Raw genomic sequence first — 23,043 nt, 5'->3', positions numbered from 1 at the left:
AATTCGTGAAATCATTTAATTTCCTGAAGCCATTGCAGCAGTTATGATTTTGGGGTCGTAGAGAGTAAGAAACCCAGATTCAATGTGAACACGATCCTCCCGAACTCTAAAAGTCTCTGCCTGCTGCGCATGAGACCAATTGAATTGTTCAAGCTTTCAAGCGATTTGTTATTGCAGGCGTTTACCGATGTGCACTAACCAGTAAGTCGTAATCCAACTGGGGTGGGTCTCGACTCTCGAGTGTTGAACATTGAGACTTGGGAAAGTGCTATTCAGTTGCGGTAGTCTTTTGTCTCTAACACGTTGGAAAAAGAGAGGAAGAAAAACATTTACGCAGATGAAGATGAACAATCGCTCATTGTGGCATTTTTACATATAATTTGTGTGCATATTATTTCTAAACGCCTCGTCAAATTGTTTATTGTCCACCTCATGTGCACTGTGTCCTCTGTCTCTGCACAGGATTTTCTTTCTCGGTCTTATCCAAGTAGGATCTTAACTCACTTCAGACGACTTCTTTGGCGTGTTCGGTGCAATGTATTGTTTTTTTTTTTTTTTTCTTGTTCAAAGGTGTTAGGGAGGGAGGGAGAGAGAGGGACAGAATGAAAGAGAAATACCAAAAGTCTTCCGTCCTTAAATTTCGTCCAGCCTACCCACCCACCATGAAAGGAAACAGAAAAATGAAAGTAAGACATAGGAAGCTTCAGCCATTCAATCGAAAACGAAAAAAGTTGATTAACAAAAGAGGATGAAGCATTCGTCTTTCTCTTCCACTTCTTACGGTTGTATGTTCAAACTCCGATAGAAACAGCAATGCCGAGAACTTCATTTATCTCCTGTATCGGGCAAACTCTCTCCTCCTGCATCAAACCCGTCTCTCATTCTCCTCCGGAAGAACGTCTTGCCGAAGTCCCCGCCAACTTTGATGTGCTAGTCCTCCACTCTGGTTCGCTCCCTGCAATAAAATCAATCGCTTCAGGTCTTTGTTCGCATCTGGAAAGGGTAGGAATCTCTGTTGGATTCTCCGGCAACGCAGAGATTGTTCGTGCGGATGTTTTCATTGTAATTCTGTCAAAAGACTTCGCGGATTCAACGGACCGGCTAGAGGAATTAAGGAGAGTTCATGAGAGCAAAGCGGATTTGATTCCAGTATTCCTTGACGTCAGGCCGTCCGAGGTTCGGAGGACCGGCAAAGGTGCATTCTGTGATGCGTTTAAAAGGATTAAAAATGACCCTGGATTTGAAGGTTGGAGAGTTTCCTTTGAGAAGACGGCTCTGATATCTGGCTGGAAATTGAGCGACTATGGAGGGTCAGTTGGCTTTGTCATTTTGAGACTTGAGACTACATTCACTGATTCTGTTTTAGGTTTCTCTATATTTTAGTCTCTGAGGCAACCAATCTGTTTTTCCTTTGCTTATGCTACTTTGTTTAACAGGAATTCGAGGAAACTCGTAAAAGTAGTGGTTGAGAATGTTATAAAAAAGGTGAATTCTTCTTCGTTACAAGTTGCAAAGCATCCAGTTGGCCTTACTGAGAAGATTGAGAAACTGGAAAGATTGCTCGAAGTTGGAGATGAATCAAGCAAGGCCAAGGTGTTGGGAATAGTCGGTATGGGTGGCATTGGCAAGACCACCTTGGCGAAAGAGTTCTTTAACATGAAAAGGACCCAATTCAAAGCATCTTGCTTTGTTGAAGACGTAAAGGGTAAGATTGAGAAATCTGGACTTGAAAGAGTCCAGAGTCTTCTTCTGAACAATTTGCTTCAGATCGACCACCAGATACATAGCACCAATCGTGGTAAATTTCTCCTTAAGACATGTCTTCCTCGATCTGAAGTGATTCTTGTTCTTGATAACATTGATGATTTGGACCACCTGGATTCTCTGTCTATTCCTGAACATGTTCATAGAAACAGCATAGTGTTGATCACAACCCGTGACAGGAGATTGCTAGAGTGTATCCCAGACTCCTTGATATATGATATGGAAGGGCTTGAAAAGAAATATGCAAGGGAGTTGTTTTGTTGGCATGCATTTCTAATGCCTCATCCTGCTCTTGGATTTGATATCTTGGTTGAGAAGTTTGTTACCTATTGTGATGGCTTGCCCCTTTCCTTAGAAACACTAGGGGGAAAGCTTTTTGGGGAAGAGCTAAACATGTGGGAGGAAACACTGAGAAATGTCTCTCAGAGCTTACCTGGTGATATCGAAAGACAAATCAGAGTCAGCTATGATGCTCTTGATTGGTTTGAGCAGCAGATATTCCTGGACATTGCGTTGTTTTTTATTGGAGAAGATAAGGACATGGCTGTTAGGATCTGGAATGCATTAGATTGGTTTGGCACTGTTGGTGTTCAGTCATTGCAGCAAAAATGCCTCATTAAGTTGCAGGATGGGCGGTTTCAAATGCATGATCAGTTGAAAGAAATGGCTGCAAAGATAATTGATGAAGAAGATATAGACAATCCTGGGCGTCGCAGCCGGCTTTGGCGTCCAAATGATGTCATGAAAGTTCTCATCTATGAATCGGTATCTAGTCTTCAACACTTAATTATTTTTTTGATGTTTTTTCTCTCGCTATATACATTGGAGATTTGAACCACCAACTAATTGGCCTGTAATAAAATCAGTGAGTTGGTAGGTCATATGCATGGTTTAGGGTTTCTTGGTGGCTTTGAATTTAATGCAGTTGGTTGGACCTTGAAGCATTCTGTGTCAATGTTGATATTCCTTCTGTATGTTGGTACTGTGATATATATAAGTAGTGATACTTTGATTTCTATGATACAGCTTTGTTCATGGATAGCTTTTCTCTTTGAAAAGTTTTTTTTGCAATTTTGATGTTATCTCGTTTCTTTTATGTTTTCTGCTACTCCCTTCCTGAGAAATATATATGTCCCAGATGCAAAGGGTTGGTGCTTACCATTTGTTGTTTTCCATGTTGAAGCTTTTCTGAGATGGGAATCAACACAATTGGATCTTGCTAAAAAAGTCCAATACTTAGATTCTTTGAGTGGTCAGGAAAACAATGTTCCAAATAGTCCAGAAAGAAAAGAAAGAGGAAATTCCAGAAGCATGATTAGGATAAAGAAATCAAGTTGAATTCTATTCTAGCAGATCAGCAATGTAGCACCTGCATAATGGTTTTCCTGGAATACCATACATGAATCCAATGTGTGGCAGATGTTGGAAAGATCCTTCTTCCACTCATCCAATCATGACCGAGAATCGTTCTTTAATCATATACCCTGATAATTGATTATTGAACAAATATTGAATTTTCTGCTACTGTTGAGTTACTTAAATGAAGTCATTCTATCTTTATCCTCCATATTGAACAATGATTAAATTAGTTGTTACTACTACAACTTAACTTTGACAAAGAAGAATATGCCATCTTGTATTTTGAATTTGAGCTAGGTCATGAAGTTGGCATTTTAGAGTCTGATTCTATTTCTGTTGTCTTATGGAGCTTTGTAGGGATCAGAAAATGTGGAGGGAATTACATTGACAACAAAACAAGTAGAAGATGAAAAACCACAAATCATAAGAAACTCATATGGAGGGCTTGGATCAGCTTGGTCTCTTCGTCCATTTGCTCCTATGAAGGAACTGCGTCTTCTAATTCTTGAAGATGCGTGTGTCAAAGGAGATTTCAGGCTCTTATCAAAAAAGATTCTATGGTTACGATGGAGACATTGTCCTAGTGGATCTTTTCCCTTGGGACTACCTGTTGAAAATCTACGTGTTTTAGACTTGTCAGGTGGCAAACTATCAAGCCTCTGGAGTGATAACAATCAGGTGAACATTTCTTTTTCTGGTATTAGTTGTCATGGGTGTTGACTTGTCAGAGTTCTTTCTTTGAAGTTTCTGTTGCCTGATTGCTCTGGCACAAACCATTTATCTTTGAAAGCTAATTACCTCTAATTATTAGCTCTTCCTTTCAATTTTATAGATTCCAGTGCATCTAGAAGAACTACACCTGCAAGGTTGCGGATCACTTCAAAGACTCCCCAAATCAATTAAATTTTTAAATGGCCTGGAAAAATTGGTTCTGAGCCATTGTGGGAATCTTGTTGACCTTCCCGATGAGTTGTGTGAAATCTATGCATTGAAACATGTGGATCTTTCTCACTGTACCAGCTTGCATTCTTTGCCAAATCGTCTAGGAAACTGGAAGCAATTGCGGTATTTCAATCTATCTGGTTGTAAGAGCCTGGAATCTTTGCCCTTATGCTTTGGAGAATTGGAAAAGTTGGAGCACCTGGATATTGAATTTTGTTCAGCATTAACTCAACTTCCATTGTCATTTTGCAAGTTGGTGGAAATAAGACACCTTAATCTAAACTGCTGTACCAACTTGGAGATTGAAGCAGATGTCATATGTGGTTTCAATAAACTGGAGTTCCTCACTACCCTTTTTTGTAAAAGTTTCTACTTGCCTCGTAGAATTTCATGCCAAAGTTGTATTAGGACTCTTCATTTATGTTGTTTGCGGTTAACAGAACTTCCTGGTTATCTTGGAGATCTTGAGAGTTTGGAGGTCCTTATCTTATATGGAGGCCTTGAAGTAAAATCACTGGAATCTGTTGTGTTTACCAAGTTAAATCATTTGAAATATCTGAACATTATTCGATTTCCAGTTCTTGAGGAATTGGGAAATTCCCTGGGCCATCTTAAACAGCTTCATTCACTTCATATTTCACAAAGTGGAATACTTAAGTTACCTGAGGAAATTGGGAATTTGGAAGCTCTAAATCATCTTAGAATTGATTTTTGTGAAAATCTGGACAGACTTCCCATGAGTATTAAAGAACTTTCGAGCCTATCCGTATGTGCATTCACTGGATGTTCTAGACTTCAGTTGGATCGTAGAGCATTCCCTGAAATATCAACTATAGAGACACTTCATCTTGGTAATTGCAAGGTTAGCGATGATTTCTTCCATTTCATTTGTAATGAAGGTGTATCCCTTAAGGAACTGAAGTTTGAGGATGTGTGGCTTCCCACTACAAAAGAAACTGGAAGAGGGCTAACTAAACTTGAATCATTATCTCTATTATCCTGTTCAAATTTGAGTCAATTTGACACTTTTACAGGGTTATCATCAGTTAAAATTCAAGCATGCCAAAGTCTGAAGAGGGTTACAGTGCCTCTTGTTGTTACTACTTTACAAACATTAAATCTGGAAGAATGCAAGAACCTTGTTGAGATATGTTCCATTGAGAACTTAAAAAATCTGAAAAACTTAAATATTAGTGGCTGTTTTGACCTGCATTCTATTTCAGGCCTTGACAAATTAAATAAAGTGACAGATCTCCGTTTGGCATTGTCTGACTGGTATCTTTTTTATGGTGATGGCTGGTTGGAGGTAAGATATTATTCAATTTCTCCTTTTTTTTATCAGCCATTCAATTTCTCTTTCTTTTGCTTCTGTTGCAACTTGCAAGAAATGAAGCCTATAAAAGTAGAAGAAAAACAGTCCTAAGGAATGAAAGGACTGATTTAAAAGTTGTGAAAAGATATTAGATATCAACAGAAAAGAGAAAAGGAGAGGAGAGAAGAAGAAGTTGGCGGCAAATAGGGTTTAGAGAGAAGACTGTCGAATATTTCTCTCTTCGCTAATCCTTTTCATTAAAACATAATTTACAAGTTTTGATATTTACAGAGAGGCCCTTAATCGGGTGATTAACTTAATTAAGCATAACATAAAAAAGGCCCATTAACAACATAAACAAAAAGCATAAAGAAATAAAAGCATCGTATGGGCCATTCAACCCATTCTCTCTACACTCCCCCTCAAGCTGAGAATAGATGTCAATCATGCCTAGCTTGCCAGTGTCATGTTGTAGTTTGGCCTTGGAGATTCCCTTGGTAAGAATGTCAACTAACTGTTCTTCAGATGTAATGAATGGTAGACAAACTTCTCTAGAAGCCACTCTTTCTCTAATAAAATGCCTGTCAACTTCAATGTGTTTAGTCCTATCATATTCACTGGATTGTGAGCAATGTTGATGGTGGCCTGATTATCACAATATAGCATCAATGGCTTATCATCTCAACACCTAGTTCCTCCATCAAGGATCGAAACCAAAGTAACTTAGAAACTCCATGAGACATAGTTCTATACTCGACCTTAGCTGAAGATTTGGCAACAATTTATTGTTTCTTGCTTCTCTAAGAAACAATATTACCTGCCACCATGTTACAATATCTAGAAGTTGACCTCCTATCGTCAATGTTTCCCGCCCAGTCAGCATCTATGTAAGCCTCCAGTTTCATATGACCATGCTTAGCAAAAAGAATTCCCTTCCCAAGAGTATTCTTCAAATAACATAAAATTCATTCTACTGCTGCCATATGAGTGTCCCTAGGAGCATGCATGAACTGGCTAATGCAGCTGATAGCATATGCAATGTTAGGCCGAGTCATGCAAAGATATAACAATTTCCCTAGTAACCTTTGAAACACTCCCTTATCCTTCAACAACTCTCCATCTGAGGCAAAAAGTTTGTGACTCATATCAATAGGAGTATCCATTGGTCTTGCACCCATCTTGTCTGTTTCAGTGAGTAAGTCTAAGTCTAGCGCATACTTTCGTTGAGAGATAAAAATTCTATCCTTAGACCGAGCCACTTCTATGCCAAGGAAATACCTCAACTCCCCTAGATCTTTTATCTCAGACTCTATATGAAGGAAAGATTTAAGATCATTAATCCTTGTCACATTAATACCAGTCACTACTATATCATCAACATAGACTATAAGATATACCACCAAGAGGGTATGATCGGACAGAGTCTGTATGTAACTAAAGTTAACAAGGGCAGCCTTAAACCTTTCAAACCATGTCCTAGGTGATTGTTTAAGTCCATAGAGAGACTTCTTTAGCTTGCACACTTTTACCTCCATATCTGTGCCATGCATCTCTAGTGGGAGAAACATATAGACCTCCTCATGTAATTCTCCATTCAAGAATGCATTTTCCACATCAAATTGATAGAGTGACCAATCTGAATGAGCAGCCAAAGATATTTGCCACTGGTACCACCTGGGATTAAAGAGGGGATGAGGAGGTAATGGAGGAGGAAATGGAACATTGGAAGGAACATGAGATGATTGTTCCTCCCTTGGCTCATTAAGAATAGAAGAAGGCACAAGAGGAGACTCAATAGGGACAGGAAGGGGGAGTGCAAACAACTGTGACAAGTTCTCCCCCTTTGAACAATGCTACCCCAAAGAAGAATCATAGAAAGGAGTGGAATCATCAAAGGTAACATCCATTGAAACATAACGATATCCGGTGTTTGGATCAAAACAACAATAACCCTTCTGTGGGAAGGCATAACCAAGGATTATGCACTTGTGGGCCTTTGGTTCAAACTTACGTCTTTGGGCACTGGGGATGTGTACATAACAAGTACAACCAAAGACATGAAAGGGAATAGGAAAAAGGTCCTTACCCGGATGAAGGAGGCTAAAGGGAGACTTAAAACCCAACACTCTGGATGGCATATGGTTAATTAGGTAGGTTGCAGTGAGAACAATATCCCCCCAAATTTTTGTAGGGACATGTGAGGCAAACATGATACTTTTTGCAACTTCAACTATGTCACGGTTCTTCCTCTCAGCAACTCCATTTTGTTTTGGAATACGAACACAGGAACTCTGATGTATAACCCCAAAATTAGTGAGATAAGAGGCTAGGTTTTTCTCAAAGTATTCATTTCCATTGTCAGATTTGAATATTTTGATTCTAGTGCCAAACATGGTAAGAACAAATTCATGGAACTGCCTTACAAGTTTGGGAACTTCATCTCGGGATTTCATAAAAAATAACCAAGTATATCGTGTGAAATTGTCAATGAATAAGATAAAATATCTATAGCCTCCCATAGAGGGTAAATGGTATGGCCCCTACACATCAGAGTGCACAATATGGAATGGAGAAGATGATCTTTAATTACTCAAAGGATAACTGTTTCTACAATGTTTTAACAACTCACAGGACTCACAATGAAGACTGGACAAGTTAATTCCCTTAAACAGTTCTGGGAATAGATGACTCAAAGCAGAAAAAGATAAATGACCCAAATGAAAATGACATGACACGATTAAAGGACTCTGAAGAGATAGATTCAAAAGCAGCTTTCCCAGGTTGTCAGTGGCTTTGTCTAGGAGTGTCCAATAGGTATATTCCATTTGCCTCATGGCCACTCCCAATCACTTTCTGAGACTTTAGGTCTTGAAAAACACAATTAGAAGGAAAGAATGTTACACTGCAGTTTAGGGACATGAAGAACATATAGAAGAGAAAGGGGGTCTATAGCCTTGATGGTTCCCTTGCCAAGAGATAGGAGCAAGTGAGCCATCAACTAGGGTAGTCTTATCAGGACCAGGAAGCAAATCATAAGAAATAAATAAAGTGGAAAGGCTGGTCATATGATCAGAGGCACTAGAATCAATAATCTAAGGAATCCTATGATTATTTGAGATACTTGCATGATTGGCAGTAGCACGTATACCTGAATGTGCAAATGCAGAAATAATTGAATTGCCTAGAGGGTTAGAGGAGGAGGCTGCACTCTCTAGGTGACTGATCATCCTTCCATACTTCTCATATTTTGCCTTCATAACTGCTAACTGTTCACTAGCAATCCTCTCATCAGTTACACACCTGTCATTATCTAGAACAGTGGCTTTGTTGGAACTTCCTATCTTCACATTATCAGCCTTCTTTTGGAAACGAGGTGGAAGGAGTTCCGGATGCAGTTTCCAACATTTATCTTTTGTATGTTTTAGTTTCTTGTAGTACTCACACACAACTTTCATTTTTCCTAAACCACTTGAATTGCCTGTAGTCAGCTTCAGTTTTAGCCCCATATTGGCAAAATGTTCACTTGGGATGGTCCCTTGAACCTGGACCAACTCCCTGCTCTCTTCACTACTCACCATGGCATAGGCCTGAGACAATGATACATTATCCTTGGGCTAAGATATTATGTCCGGTGATGTCAAACTTGGGATTCAGCCCTGTCAAGAATTCAAATACCTTGTTTCTCTCAACTAATTTTCTGTAAGTTTTAGCATCATTAGTACTTTCCCAGACAACGGTTTCCATTAGGTTTATCTCTTTCCACAGAGATTTCAGCATTGAGAAGTAAACGGCTAAAGGTCTCTCCCCCTACCTTAAATTATTCACATCACTCCTTAACTTATATGCCCTGACCACATTCAGTTTTTGTGAATAAGTTTCATCCACACAATCCCATATTTCCTTGGCTGAATTCATCCATAAATAATGTTGACTGATTTGTGGTTGCATTGAGTTCACTAATCATCCAATGATAGTATAATTCTCTTGCATCCATTTTTCATAAGATGGGTCATCTTCCGGAGGAGCTTTCTTGCTCCTGGAGATATACCCCCACTTGCCTCTATTGTAAACATGAATTTTTACTGACTATGCCCATGCTAGATAGTTGGTTCCATCCAGCTTGACTGTGGTCACAGCCAATAGAGAGTCAACGGGAGCTCTTGGAACCTGTCCGGATTCAGCCCCACACTTGTTTTCAACTCCCGAGATATCTATCTTCCTCAAACAACTCCAACAAAACTTCAAACAGCTTCAAGTGACAAGCAAGGAAGACAGGAAAAATAGACAGCAAGTACCAACCTCTGTGAAGTCAAATCTACCAGCTGCATCTCACCCAGAACACGGGAGAAATCAGAAAACAGCAGCCGCTCCCTGTAGGCTTTACAGAACACCACAAGACTTGAGTCGATCTTCAAGAAAAAGAGAAAGGACTCCTTCAATCACTGAGTGCCAAGGTGAAGCTCCCTATGGGGCCCGCAAACAGAATTCTCCAGTTGATTAGGTTTTTGGGCAAAAAACTCCAGGGACTGTCAGAATGATGACCAAGACAGCATCCTTTTCTCCAAAAATCCACTAACAACTTGGCTGAAAAATTTCTCCAATCACTCATTCGGTTCAGCTCTCCATACACGCTATGTATGGGAAAAAAAGAGATAAAAAGAAAGAAGGAGAGCCCACTCTGATACCAAGAAGAAAAACAGTCCTAAGGAATGAAATGACTGATTTCAAAGTTGTGAAAAGATGTCAGATATCAGCAGAAAAGAGAAAAGGAGAGGAGAGAAGAAGTTGACGACAAATAGGGTTTAGAGAGAAGACTGTCGAATCTTTTCTCTCTTCCCTAATCCTTTTCATTAAAACATAATTTACAAGTTTTGATATTTACAGAGAGGCCCTTAATTGGGCAATTAACTTAATTAAGCATAACATAAAAAAGGTCCATTAGTAATTAGTTAGAAGGCCCATTAACAACATAAACAAATAAAAGCATCCTATGGGCCGTTCGGCCCATTCTCTCTACAAGAGTGAATTGAGGATGCCCTCTCTACTTATTACATGTTGGTTATTCTATAACTGTACATAATTTTGACCCAAAAACAAGTAACCACCTCATTGTTGTTTTGAAAAAAATACTCCCATCAGAGGGGAATTCATCCATTACACCAGTAGGAAGTGTCTGTAAAGAATTAGCATATTAACCCAATTGATAAGGAAGGACAAATCCTGAATAGAACCTAACTCTGTGGGCTAGCAGCTTTAGGGATCATTGGAAGAGCATTGTATTTGATGTCTCTTAGTATTTGTTGGAGTTCCTTTTGATGTACAGATTCAGGGGAAATGTGGTTAAATATGATATAGAATATATACTACACTTTATTGAATATGTATTTTGAGGGAATCTCTCTCCTCTTAGCATGAAATTAGTCCAATTCAATTGCTATTGTTCATTTTCATTAAATTAGAGGTGGAATGTTGAAATGAATGCATTTACCAAGCAAATCTGGAATCCTTAGAGGTGGTAACATCAATATGAAGTCCTTTTAGGAGAATTAAAAAAGTATTGTGGCATTTAATTTCACTCCACAGCTTGATCCAAAGCCGGCGTTTCTTTGAAACTAAATAAATACCAAATTTTATGACATTTAATAATTTAATGTAATTGCTAACCTTTACTTCTAAGGAAAGGCCAAATTTTTAATTCCCAGTGAATTGTCAAGGATAAGGACTGCTGCAAATGTATACTTTCGTTTGCTAGTTTGGATTGTAAAGGCCCAAGGAACTTGTCATGTTCACTCACTAAAATCTGAGACCAATTGACCATGACTATGGCTTTTAAGGGTTGACTAACAGATCAAATAAATATATGCCAAATTACATACCATTTTCATAGCACTTGATAAATAAATGATGGATAGGCACTGGACAGAAAGGAATGGCAAAACAAGATTCATGTAGCCAACCCCATTATAGTTGGGACTTAGGACAATGTGTAAATGATAATGATGATAATTCATAGCACTTGATACATAGTAATGCAGTATATTTTTCTAGTTTTCATTCATTTTGTTCACTTGCCAAAGGAAACTATATATTTTGTCATTGTTTACTTACCAATTAAGGAAATTTGAAGTTATCCTGAGGCTAATATATTGCCTAACCTCTAAATCTTTATAGTGAATGGTATTTCACAATCTCCACAGCTCTATGTGCCTGTGGATATACATGCATGCGCTGAGTGTACACATGTCTGTTCCCTTTGATATTCAGGCTCTTCTTTTAACATGCCTTACCTACAAATGAATCTACAATTTTCATCTACTTCTTGTATGTCACAATGGCCTAAAAGATGGATAAATAAGATAATTCTAACATTATTAACAAAATATCCTTTTGCTGAAATAAATGGTCAGACCACATAAATGGTGCAACATAAGGGGAAAGAATGAAACAACCTAGGACAGGAGGTATTCTAAAATTTAGTCATGGACAATTAGATGATAGAATGAAGAATTTTAAAAGGGAAAGTAGGTTTACAAGTGCTTTTTTAACAGTGGAGAGCTTTTGAAGTGCTAATGGAATTCAAAGGACTATGTAGAGGAACAGAAAATGGATAAAATTGAGGTAGCATGAGGGGGATAAGTGGGGAAGACCAATTAGGAATTAAATAAAGGGGAGTAGAGTTGGGGAAACAAGAGATAGGATTGGGGTTGAAGAAACTATCTTTTGGATGTCTAGAAGGGACTTGTTCTGTTGGTTTCTGTTTCTCATAGGCTTTTTAACTGTTTGAGTTATGAAGTTTCTTCTGGATGTACTCTTTAAGGTTTTCTTGGATGTGGACAACAATAATGTGAGAAACACAACAACAAATTTATTTGTTATTATTCAATCCAAAGGTCTAGAGATCTTTTTTATTGGTTTTTTGAGAAAGTGTAAAGTATTTAATTATAGCATCAAGCATATACACATGAACCTTTCTCAACAGGACACTGAGCATAGGACCTGTACATTCCTTCTATTCTCAAGATACATAAAGTGTATTATTATCAAAATATACATTGTATTATCCTTGAAGCATTCATCGAGAAGCAGCTGAAGAAACTATTTTCCCCATAAATTCTTCACCACTGTTTCCTCTGTTTCTTAAGGCTGCATTTGGAATCGGAGTAAAATGTCATTGGTGTAAAAGTACACTGATGACTTTTTACACAGAACCGTGAGGAAGTGACCATTTCACTTTGAAAAGCGTGATATGAAAAGTGTGTAAACGTTTGGTGAGGTTTTAAATCGACTCACGACATAAAACTCCACTCCATCCAAACACACGCAAAACTGAACCAGAGTGGAGTTTTACCTCAATCATGATTACACACTCCTTCCAAACACCGACAAAATCGAACCAGTGTATATATTTACACCGATAATGTTTTACATCGGTTCCAAACGCAGCCTAAGAGTGTTAAAAAATTCTTTTATTTCTTTCCATCCATGTAGTCCACTCGGTATACAACTTTTCCTTGTCTAACTCCATATGAAACCTTCCAGAGATCTTTCAATTAGCAATAAGAGTTCAGACACCAACAATAACTTGTAACAACACAAAAGCAAGAGAATAAAAGAGAGTAGAAGGGAAGAGAGAAAAGAATAGAACTTACCTAGTTTCTCTCTAGGGTTAAGAAGTAACAAACCAATAATAGCAGAAAAGATTCTATGTTATTTTATAGGAAAAGTTCTCAAATTCCATTAATCAACCATCAAATTTAGAGACAAAACAATATATTTAGATACCTTGAAATCCAAATCTAATTAACATGCAAATATACAATATGACCCTAAAAAGACTTAAATGACCATAATAGCCTACACATTTAAGAATTAATTTGAGTAATTTAATGACAATAAAAAGAAGCCCTCTGCTACTAAAAAAGTGAAAGAGAAGTTTGGTTAGCTTGGTACGTGTCCATCATAGATGGAAAAGAATACAGTTGATGATAGTAAGCCTTATTAAAGACTAATATTCTAGGTTAATTGCTGTTATTTTTTGTCTTTTCTTATGACCATGTTTTGACTTGTTGCAGATTAATGAACCTTTTGTAATTAATACCTCTTGTATTTTCTGCAGAAAGCTCTAAAGGCAATAAAAATTCCTAAGGTCACACATCTGTTTGTAAAAGTTGAATTAGAAAAATTGGCGTTCAACCTTCCTGCATGTTTCCAACAAATTCCACAATATTCCTCATCAGAAATTAGATTCAAGGTTCCTCACAGCCACAGGACCACATTCTGTGGGGTTATTATATGCTTTGTTTCAGACAGTAATGTGATACTAATGCCCAATTCATTAATGGGTCATCTCAATCGAACTCTATATCTCAAGCATATTAATGGTGCTAATTGCATTGAGATATGCCAGTACAGAATTCCCTTGACAGGCAGCTACTTTCATGTTGGTATATATATGGATGAATTTCTGTTTTCAGAAACTTCTGCAGCTGGAAGCAACTTGGTCCTTTCCTCGGAATTTAATGATCTTATTTGTGGAGCATGGATTTATCCAGTTTCTGCAGAAGAGAAGCACTCGGTTGGCCAACTGGCTTGCAAATTGGTTGAAAGTTTCAGGGAATATGAATCACTGGTTAGGCATTATGTTCCATGGAAAGAGTTGGAGACACAGAAATTGGAGAAAGAATTCAGAAAGATGGTGATTGATATGGACTTTAATGGTATCCATGCTCTTGGAATCTCAAACTTCTTCATTCAACGAACTTACATAATCACAGGTGTTGCAATCTCTGTAAGTATACTTTACATATTGTGCAATTGTTATGGTGAAACTGTGAAACACTTGTATTTATCTTAAAAGTACATATATGTATAAAAGATCAAAATATTCATAAGTCATAACCGTGACCTTGTGGTGTGCATCCAGTACACCTAAGACAAAAGGCCAATTGTCGAAAAGAATCCCTCGTATTATACTTACTGAATACTATTTAACACTGTGGTCCAATCCAAGACCCAAAATCAGTCAATAATTGGACAAATGGATTCTCAAATTCCTCAAAAAAAGTATATATTATCTCCTTCTAAATGCTTTAGCATAGTGCATAGGAATCATGTTTTGGAGGTAAAGATTCCTACATCTCAGACAGATGAGATAATGAGTGAAAGACTAAACATATTGGAGAATACATCTTAATATGCATCAAAAAAGATAACAAGAAGCCGCAAGCCAGAGGTCTCAGAACAGTGGAGGAAAAGATGTTCCATGGATTCCTCCAAACCTTGCACGTAAAAGCATCTATTTGGGATCTAAAGGCCTTAGGGTTAAAACGGTGCACTATGAGCACCTTTCTGAGGAAAACCATGTGAAGTGATTTAAAAGGCACACCTGAGGCCCGCCTAGGTGCATGGGAGAGGTGCATTTTAAGGTATGCACCTTACCTAGCCCCCAGGCGCATACTTGGTGCGCCTTGGCGTGTGCTGGCTGCACTTTGTGCTGCAGCCAGGCATGCACCGTTTGAAAATTTGTGCATTTTTTATTTATTCTGTTTTTATGCCTACAGATGGGCTGAGGGCTCCCAGACCCCCAACCAAGCCCCTTATACCTTGGACACAAAATGCCCCTTGCACTTTTTTGTGCCTTGTGCTTTTAAAACACTGAGGTTTCTTCCCTAAAAGGAAAGTACCACCCTTATGCTTCCCTAAAAAAATGCTTTTTCAACCCAAACATGTTAGACCACACCTGATATTTAGATTTGGTTAGGCTTGTGATATAGGATGGGGTAGGGGTCCTACTAATTTAGGATCTGGTGGTGGGCTTTGAGTGCTGAATAAGAGGCTGTGGGTGATTGGAGATGAAGGATGTGGATGGAGAAGTGCGGTGACAAGTGATGGTTCTAACCATTACAAGAGCTGTGACAAGTGACAAATGATATTTGTGACCCTCTAGTGGATTGAAACCAAGAGGGAAAGTGATGATTAGTTCAGATCAGTACTGTGAAGTGAAAAGATTTCTTGTGATTCAGTGATGGGATTAATTCTGTGATGAGACTAAGGTTGTGAAGTGACTTTCAATGACATAATATGTGTTTGTGAACTGTGAATGTGATCAGGTTGGTGAGATTTAGTTGTTCATTTTTTATTGTGAGAAGAGTGAGATACAATGGAGATAAAATCAAATGTTATGGGCCCCACAACCTTTATGTTGATTACCATTAAGTTAAATGGCAGCGTAAACTATGTTGTTTGGGCAAAATCAGTAGAGGTTTTACTTACTAAGTTGGAAAATTGAAGTATCTCACTGACAAGAAATCCGGGACTGATAATTCCAAGTATTTGAGAAGATGCACAGATTAAAACATGGCTGTGGATCTCTATGGAGGCAAAAATCAGCAATACTCTGATTAGTCTAATATTTCTTGATAGTTCAAAGCATATCTGGGAACAAATAAAAGGTAAAGAGGATATACTTGGGGAGTAATAATATTACTAGAATATTACCAGTTATTTTAATCAATTTTCAACTTACAATAGGGAGATAAGTTTCTTAAAGATTATTACTCAGATGTGATAAGCATTTGTGAGGAGCTTAATATATACCATCTTGTTATCAGTGATGCAACTATTATGGAAAAACAGAAGGAATTGTATGTAGCTAAATTTCTTTCAGGAATCAAACCTGAATACGAATCAGTAAGAGCTCAGATTTTGGGCAGTTCAGAGATACCTGACATGGATGGCGTATTTTCCTGGCTACAGAGGGACAAACTATCTAAATCTACAACCCAGACATCTGATCGAGCAACATTGGTTGTATCTGAAACTAATGGATATGGGGTTGTGGTACTTATGGAGGAGGGCATGGCAGTGGTGGTCGTTGTTCTCCTAGACTTCCAAGTGGTAGAGTGATAAACTGATAATGGTATTTGGGGTGGTTGTGGATGGGTTGGAAGGACATACAATCGGCTATTGTAGAGATATATATGGGTTTGGTTCTGCTCACACTGTCATCGTTAGGGACATACTATGAAGTATTGTTGACAGTTGAAGAAACTAGAAAGTAATGTTAACCAGGTCACCTGTCCAGAAGATGTATCACTATCCCAACCGCATACGGTAACTACAAACAATCAACCAGAAGGGGAGATGATGACTATTTCTAAGGAAGAGTAGTATAATCGAATGGTTGCAGCCTCATATTCCTCCACTACTACTCTTGCCCAAACATCAGGTATTGGCTCCACTTGTCTTCTCTCTACCTTATTATCTCCATGGGTCATTGATTCAGGAGCTATTGATCGCATGTCAAGTACTTAATCCACTTTTTCTTAATTAATTCCTTTGTCTTCTTCTGCCCAACATGTTACTCATGCTAATAGATATAAATCTCCAGTATCTGGAATAGAACATGTGAACCCAACATCCCAACTATCTTTATCATTTGTTCTTTATGTTCCTCACTTTACTTTCAATCTTATGTTTGTGAGTAAGCTTACAAAATACTAAATTGTTTGGTTACAAAATCAGAATAGTCCTCTCTTCTCTTCTCTTCTTTCTTCCTTTCTATTTCAGTCTAGATTGTCTATGCTTCTGTAATACCATATTTTTGCACTTTCATATATTAGATAAAGGGTAACTAAATTAGATGTACTTAGATGATCTGGAAAGTTTTGCCAACTTGACAAGTGGCCAAGTAAGTCGGTTATGTAATCTTGTAAATACCTTTGAGCAATGCATTTTTAATTAGTTTTTTGCCAAACTCTGTACCATTTCACATGGTATTAGAGCATGATCCTCTTCTCTATGCTTCTGCAAGTTTAATTTTCTCCTGAGTTCGCTACAATGGTGACTGATACAGATCCAACTTCACCTTATTACCTCCATCCCTCAAACAATCCTTGAGCCATTCTTGTGTTGTGTCCTCTCAATGGAGAGAACTTTCTAACTTGGAAAAGAGTGATGAAGAATGCTCTGTGTGCCAAGAGAAAGTATTGGTTTGTTGATGGAATGGTAGCACAACCAGCTAGGGCTTCAACGAAGGAGCAAGCATGGATAAAGTGTAACTCCATGGTAATTGCGTAGTTCTTCAATTCGTTTGCAAAGGAGTTGCATGATAGTGTAGCCTATCTAGATACAACTTACAAAATCTGGAAAGATTTAGAAGAGCAATTTTCACAAGGGAGTGCACTGCGAATCCACCAACTTAATCCAAATCTTGTGTTGCTTAGACAAGGTAATCTCTTGGTGGTGACCTACTTTACAAAGTTGAAGGGCCATTGGGACAAGTTGAGTGTTATCAATCCAGTGCCATATTGTACCTATGGTGCAATATGGCACCATACGTACAAAGGTTCAATTTGGAAGCCAAGTTGGTGAAGTTGGGGTGGAAAAGAGAAAAAGGAAGGCTGTAGAGGATGTGGGGAGAGATAGTAAGAAGGATTTGGTTTATAAAGAGGGAATCAACTCTGGTTTGGAAGGGGAAGCGAGGGAAGTAGAGGAGCGAAGTTGCTCTTCAGAGGATCAACAGGGAGGGGAGAGAACGATAGGAGGGGTAAGAAGGCAAAGGGATCAAAGGGCTTTGGAAGGGGCAGCCAAGGGTGATGTAGACATAAATGCTTTAGTAGAAAAGGAAGTTTTAGTGGGGAAGTCGCTGAGTTTATTTTTCTGGGGAGGGGAAGATTTTGCAAGGAAGGCTTTTGAACAATTTGAGAAAGCCAGAAGAGAAGAGAAGAGCAAGAAAGTGGAAGACCATTGGAAGAACAGTAACTGAGTTGAAGAAGGCGGGTGGGGGGGAGGACGAGTTTCTGTGGGTGGATTTATGAGAAGTTGGGCCCTAGTCTCGTATAAGGGTTAGGCAGGATCTTCAGGTTGAGGATTCTGAGTTGGAATGTTAGGGGTCTAAGAGAGAAGAGCAAAAGAGAAGTGGTCAGGAATGTGATATGATGTTTTAATCCTGAGATTGTACTTCTTTAGGGAACAAAGTTAGAGACTTTCAGCTTGATTATGGAGGAAGAGATTTGGGGGAAAGGGAGCGGAGAGTGGCTGAATTTGGATGCTGAGGGGCTGTCAGGGGGGTTATTATTTTGTGGGATCTCGGTGTCTACAAGAAAATAGGGGAAAAGGTGGGCAGGTTCTCAGTCTTAGTGTGCCTAGAGGAGATGAATGGGGATTGGAGATGGAGGTGATAAGTGTGTACGGGCTGAACATAGAAGGGGAGAGAGCTAACTTTTGGGCTGAATTAAGAAGCTTGAGGAGGATGTGGGAGGGCCATTGGTGCATTGGAGGGGATTTTAATGTGGTTAGGAGGGGAGAGATGAAGGGGGAAGGGACAGAAGGCTAAGTGTAGGGATGAGAAGGTTTGGCGGTTCTATTAATGGGTGTGGCTTCATCGATCCACCACTGCTTAGGGGCAGATTCACCTGGTAGAATGGACAAGTCCTGGCAAATCTCAGAAGATTAGACAGAAAGATTAGTTTGGAGCTGCATTCCTTTTGTCGTGTGCTGGGTCATTTGGAAGGAAAGGAATAGGATACTATTTGAAGACAAATCCAAAAAGATAGAGGTGCTGGTGGCATCAGTAGGTCATCATGTCTTGGAGTGGGTTCTACTGCTACCTGAGTTTGAAAATAATAAGACAAATTTGGGGGAAAATTTTTGGAATGTACTGGAGATCTAGAATTGTAGCAGTCTTTAATTTTGTCTTGTTGTTTCAGTCGATGTGCCATCTTGTTACCTCTTTTTGTAATCCTTTTATTTTAATAAAACTTTTTTATTACTCTTCAAAAAAAAGACACTTGCAAGAAAAGGGGTTTATTTGAATTGACCATAACTTTTATTGTTTACACCCAAAAAACAAAAGAAACTAATATAAGAGAGATTAGAAAAATGCCCTTATTTGGGTGCCCAAATCTAAAAAGAGGGTAAAGACAAAAAAATAAAAGTAAAACCCCTCACAATACAATGTATTCTCAACACTCCCCCTCAAGCTGAGCATAGATATCTATCACGCCCAACTTGCCTAAATTACTGTCAAACTTTGGTTTGTGGACTCCCTTGGTACCAGAGGATGCTACACATTAAGCTCATTACAGAGGTTCCTCATGCTTGCATAATATTTTTCTAGGCTTTGATTACCCTACTTCAGGTTAAAGTACTCTTGGTAAAGTTGATACACTCAAGTGGTATTATCTTGGCCAGAATATAATTTCTTAGCATGGTCCCAAATTTCCTTAGCTGTATCAAGGAACATAAAATTTACACTAATTTTAGGCTCCATGCTATTCCACAACTAGGTCATAATCTGAGCATCCTCCTGTTCCCAATCACTAAACCCTAGAGAATTAGAAGAGGGTTTCTCCTTTATCACATGTTTCACCTTTTTCTTGGCTCTTAAAAACACTTCTATAGATTTAGCCCATGGCACATAGTTCTCACCATTTAATTTGATAGAGGCCATTTGAACATTTAGATAACCAGGGGGAACCATAACACTAGACTTGTGTTCAATACTATCTCCCATATCTGATTTTTTTTTTCTTTTCTTCACTCACCTGTCTATCCCACCACAAAACCCTAATTCACTTTCAGCACCACAAACTCCTTCAAATGCACATCACACACCTAGTACTTGATCTGCAGCCAATCAGCCATCAAATCGAACACTTGTACTGCACACAACAAACCAGACCTTTACTCGACTGAACAGTGCACCACCCGAACCTGCTCTCTTCGTACTATCAAATAGAGAGCTTCCTACCAATTGCCACAAACAGCCACCGCACCACAAACTAGAGGCATGAAGGCCTCCTAAAGAGAAAAGTGATCACTCCTTTGCAGCATTTCCCTTAAATCTCCAAGGAATTCTTGAGAAATCTGCAAAACCCTAGAGAAATTGGCGATAAAAAAAATTGGGCAGATTTGAACTTGTTATACTTGTTCTGATACCATGTGAATAGATCGATTAGCGTTAGATTGGTTCTAGGTAAGAAGAAGAAGAAGAAAGGGTTCAGTCTAGGAGAAGAAAAGTCACTTCACCCAGCCGGCCCACTTTGTATTTATACTCTATGTGTTGGATTACAAAAGACAATATTGTCCCTCATTAAGTTTGGGACACACAACTTAAACTCAGACATAACAGACCATTCAACTTTAATTAGATAGACAAATGACTTAACTACCCTTGTACTGTCAATCCTAACACTGTCAATAACTTACTTTCTCAATTGTTTTTGTTTAATTAGTTTGCTAGGAGAAGTTGTTAGAGTAGTAGTTTATTTCTTATTTTCAAGTTGTAAGCACCAACCGCCCTATTAAGGGTATACTTGTCTTTGTACATGCTTTTTATTTTAGGTATAGAAGTTAATGAGAGGGGGTGGCCAGAATTGATTGGCTTCTCTAGTTTTCTTCTCTTCTCTCACAAATTCTCTCTTCCTTTCTTCTGTTTTTATATTTGTTTTATTTTTCTGTTGATTTCTACATGACGCTTGTCATCAATTGAAGCAGACAGACACATGCACCATTTCCCCTAAGCAATAACAAAGCATTAGGTTCCTTTCACTTGATTCTCTTTGACATTTGGGGGCATTTCATACGCTTACTCATTTTGGTGCTAGGTTTTTTCTTACTACTGTTTTTTTTTTTTTTTTTTTTTTTTTTTTTTTTTTTTTTATGAATGCTTTTTCTTACTACTGTTGATGACTACTTATGTTGACACCCTGCAACAAAGAGGTGTTGCTAAGTGTAAACACTATCACCTTTTAGAGGTGTGGCCTGGACCTTGTGTTTTCAAGCCCCTTGTCCCTCTCCTTCTAGGGGGAACGTGTACAGACTAGGGGTGCAAGTTGGGCAGGTTGGGGTGGGTTTGAGATCAACCCAGGCACAACCCTAAGAATTGGGCCTAAGGCCTGAGCCTCGCTCAAGACTTAGGTCAAGCCCAAACTATCCAACCTGGGCCCATCCCAAACTGAAATTTTATGCACTTGAGTTGGGATTGGGCCCAGGCCAGGCTTGGGTTGGTCAATCAGTCCCAATTAAATTTAGTTGTGTGTGTATATATGGTTTGTCGATCAAATGATGCATATATGTCCATACATAGGTAGATCAGGCTCGGGTTAGGATAAGGTAGGGCCGGGTTTGAACTCTCTAAGGACTAGGCCTAGGCCCAGCCCGAAAAATAAAAAGGCCTGAATTTTTTTGACCCAGGCCCAGCCTAAGGCCCTAAAATCCAAGGCTAGCCCTTGAATAATTGCAGGCTTGGTTGATCCAGGCTCTGATTGGGCCCGCCCAAGTTGCACCCTAAGTACAGATTGCAGCCTACCTCATTAACTATTTGCCATCCTCTTTGCTCTCTGGAAAGACACTATTTGAAGTTCTCTTTGATCGTCCATCTAATGACCAACATCTACATGGAAGCCTATGCTATGCTCAAGATTGCTCCAAACTCTGTACCATTTCAGATCATAATCAGTAAAATCGTCTGGCTATGACTGATTCTCATGTTGAAATATAGTGGAATATTGAATAGCCATCAATTTGCAAAGGTAGCAAGTAGTGTCAATCCATTTTCATTACTATGGTTTCTAATAGTAATTAATGTTGTACTAATACCAATTAACGAGGATGCCTGTGGGGTCTAGTATATATTAAAATCTGACTACTTATGTATCGTTTTTTCTGATTGTTATATGCTTTCCCTCGGCTTTAGCCCCCCCCCCCCCCCCCCCCCCCCCCCCCCAAACAAAGAAAAGAGAACAAAGCTAGCAGAAATAACACTTTTTGCTATTGTCTAATCAATGAAAACAAGCTTCCAGCCTTGTTATTATATTTATATATTGCATGTTTCAATATAAAGCGCACTTATTCAAACAGGCCTAATTTGCAATAGCACAAGTTCAATCAAATTTGTTGTCATCTCTCTAATGCAGGTTGAATGGATTGGACCCTCGAAGTGGGTTAAGCGGCAGCAGCTTCTTTTTGAGGGTGTTCGCAAGTTTCAGCATCTAGACCTAGAGTTGAGCTATGCATGCAGGGGTTTGGTTGAAAATCCTAGTGCCTTCCACTTTGAGGCATATGTTTCTATCTTGACACCCAAAAGATCAAAAACCCACAAAGTTAAGGAGCTTAGATACTATGTTGATGGATCCTACCAGAACTACGACTTTTTGGAAAAGATAGTTTTGTCACATAAAACTGTATTTCCAACTATATGATTCTCTTATTGGAGTCTGGACTGGTATTGGGGTAGTAGGGTTGGCATAGGGATGCCAGTTGGGTTACCCAAATCAAATTTGTATTCTTTGGATGATTGACCAATTAAGCATGTATTTCTATTGCCTTAGACACTTTTTTTTATCAATAAATTTGCCTTGATGCTTTCAGACAGTTTTAGAAAAAAAAAAAAAAATTTCAGCACATCATCATCATCATCATTCAACTTGCAGTAGATCACTTGCTCCTAACTCTTTTAATCCCTTCAACTTGCAGTAGATCACTTCTACTAACCTGTATATCTATTGACGTGATCAAATCACCTCAATCTACTTTCTCTCAATTTATCACTTGTTGGAGCTACTATAAGATTCCTTTGGATGACTTAACTTTTAACCTTATCCTTTGTAGTTTTACCACTTATCTAATTGTTAACATCCAAATCCAGAATAGTCAGATTCAAA

The 23,043-nt window shown here is 38.6% G+C and overlaps 1 protein-coding gene across 2 annotated transcripts; it reads left to right on the top strand.

The window, feature by feature from the left end:
• Positions 1–48: 48 nt before the first annotated feature.
• Positions 49–22,753, top strand: LOC148879480 (uncharacterized). 2 transcript variants are annotated; one of them, XM_088961016.1, is made up of 6 exons: positions 49–1,310; positions 1,437–2,529; positions 3,481–3,801; positions 3,956–5,371; positions 13,494–14,165; positions 22,297–22,753. In XM_088961016.1, exons 1-6 carry the CDS (start codon positions 814–816, stop codon positions 22,579–22,581), a joined length of 4,284 nt encoding a protein of 1,427 aa, XP_088817142.1. In that variant the 5' UTR covers positions 49–813; the 3' UTR covers positions 22,582–22,753. The 2 variants fall into 2 exon arrangements, with proteins under 2 accessions (XP_088817142.1, XP_088817143.1); XM_088961017.1 differs by having other exon boundaries at positions 137–1,310; positions 13,494–14,151.
• Positions 22,754–23,043: the final 290 nt, after the last annotated feature.

Source organism: Nelumbo lutea, chromosome 1 (genome assembly GCF_056320005.1).
Source record: "Nelumbo lutea isolate HS-2025 chromosome 1, American lotus-T2T, whole genome shotgun sequence".
In the NCBI taxonomy this organism is placed as follows: Eukaryota; Viridiplantae; Streptophyta; class Magnoliopsida; order Proteales; family Nelumbonaceae; genus Nelumbo; species Nelumbo lutea.
This window is presented reverse-complemented; position numbering and strand designations above follow the sequence as displayed.

Excerpts from the sequence above, each read along its gene's own strand:
- LOC148879480 (XM_088961016.1), top strand. The coding sequence starts at position 814 with ATGCCGAGAACTTCATTTATCTCCTGTATCGGGCAAACTCTCTCCTCC. Across the intron at positions 3,802-3,955 it reads TCTGGAGTGATAACAATCAG|ATTCCAGTGCATCTAGAAGA; the intron begins GTGAACATTTCT and ends TCAATTTTATAG. Across the intron at positions 14,166-22,296 it reads TCACAGGTGTTGCAATCTCT|GTTGAATGGATTGGACCCTC; the intron begins GTAAGTATACTT and ends TCTCTAATGCAG.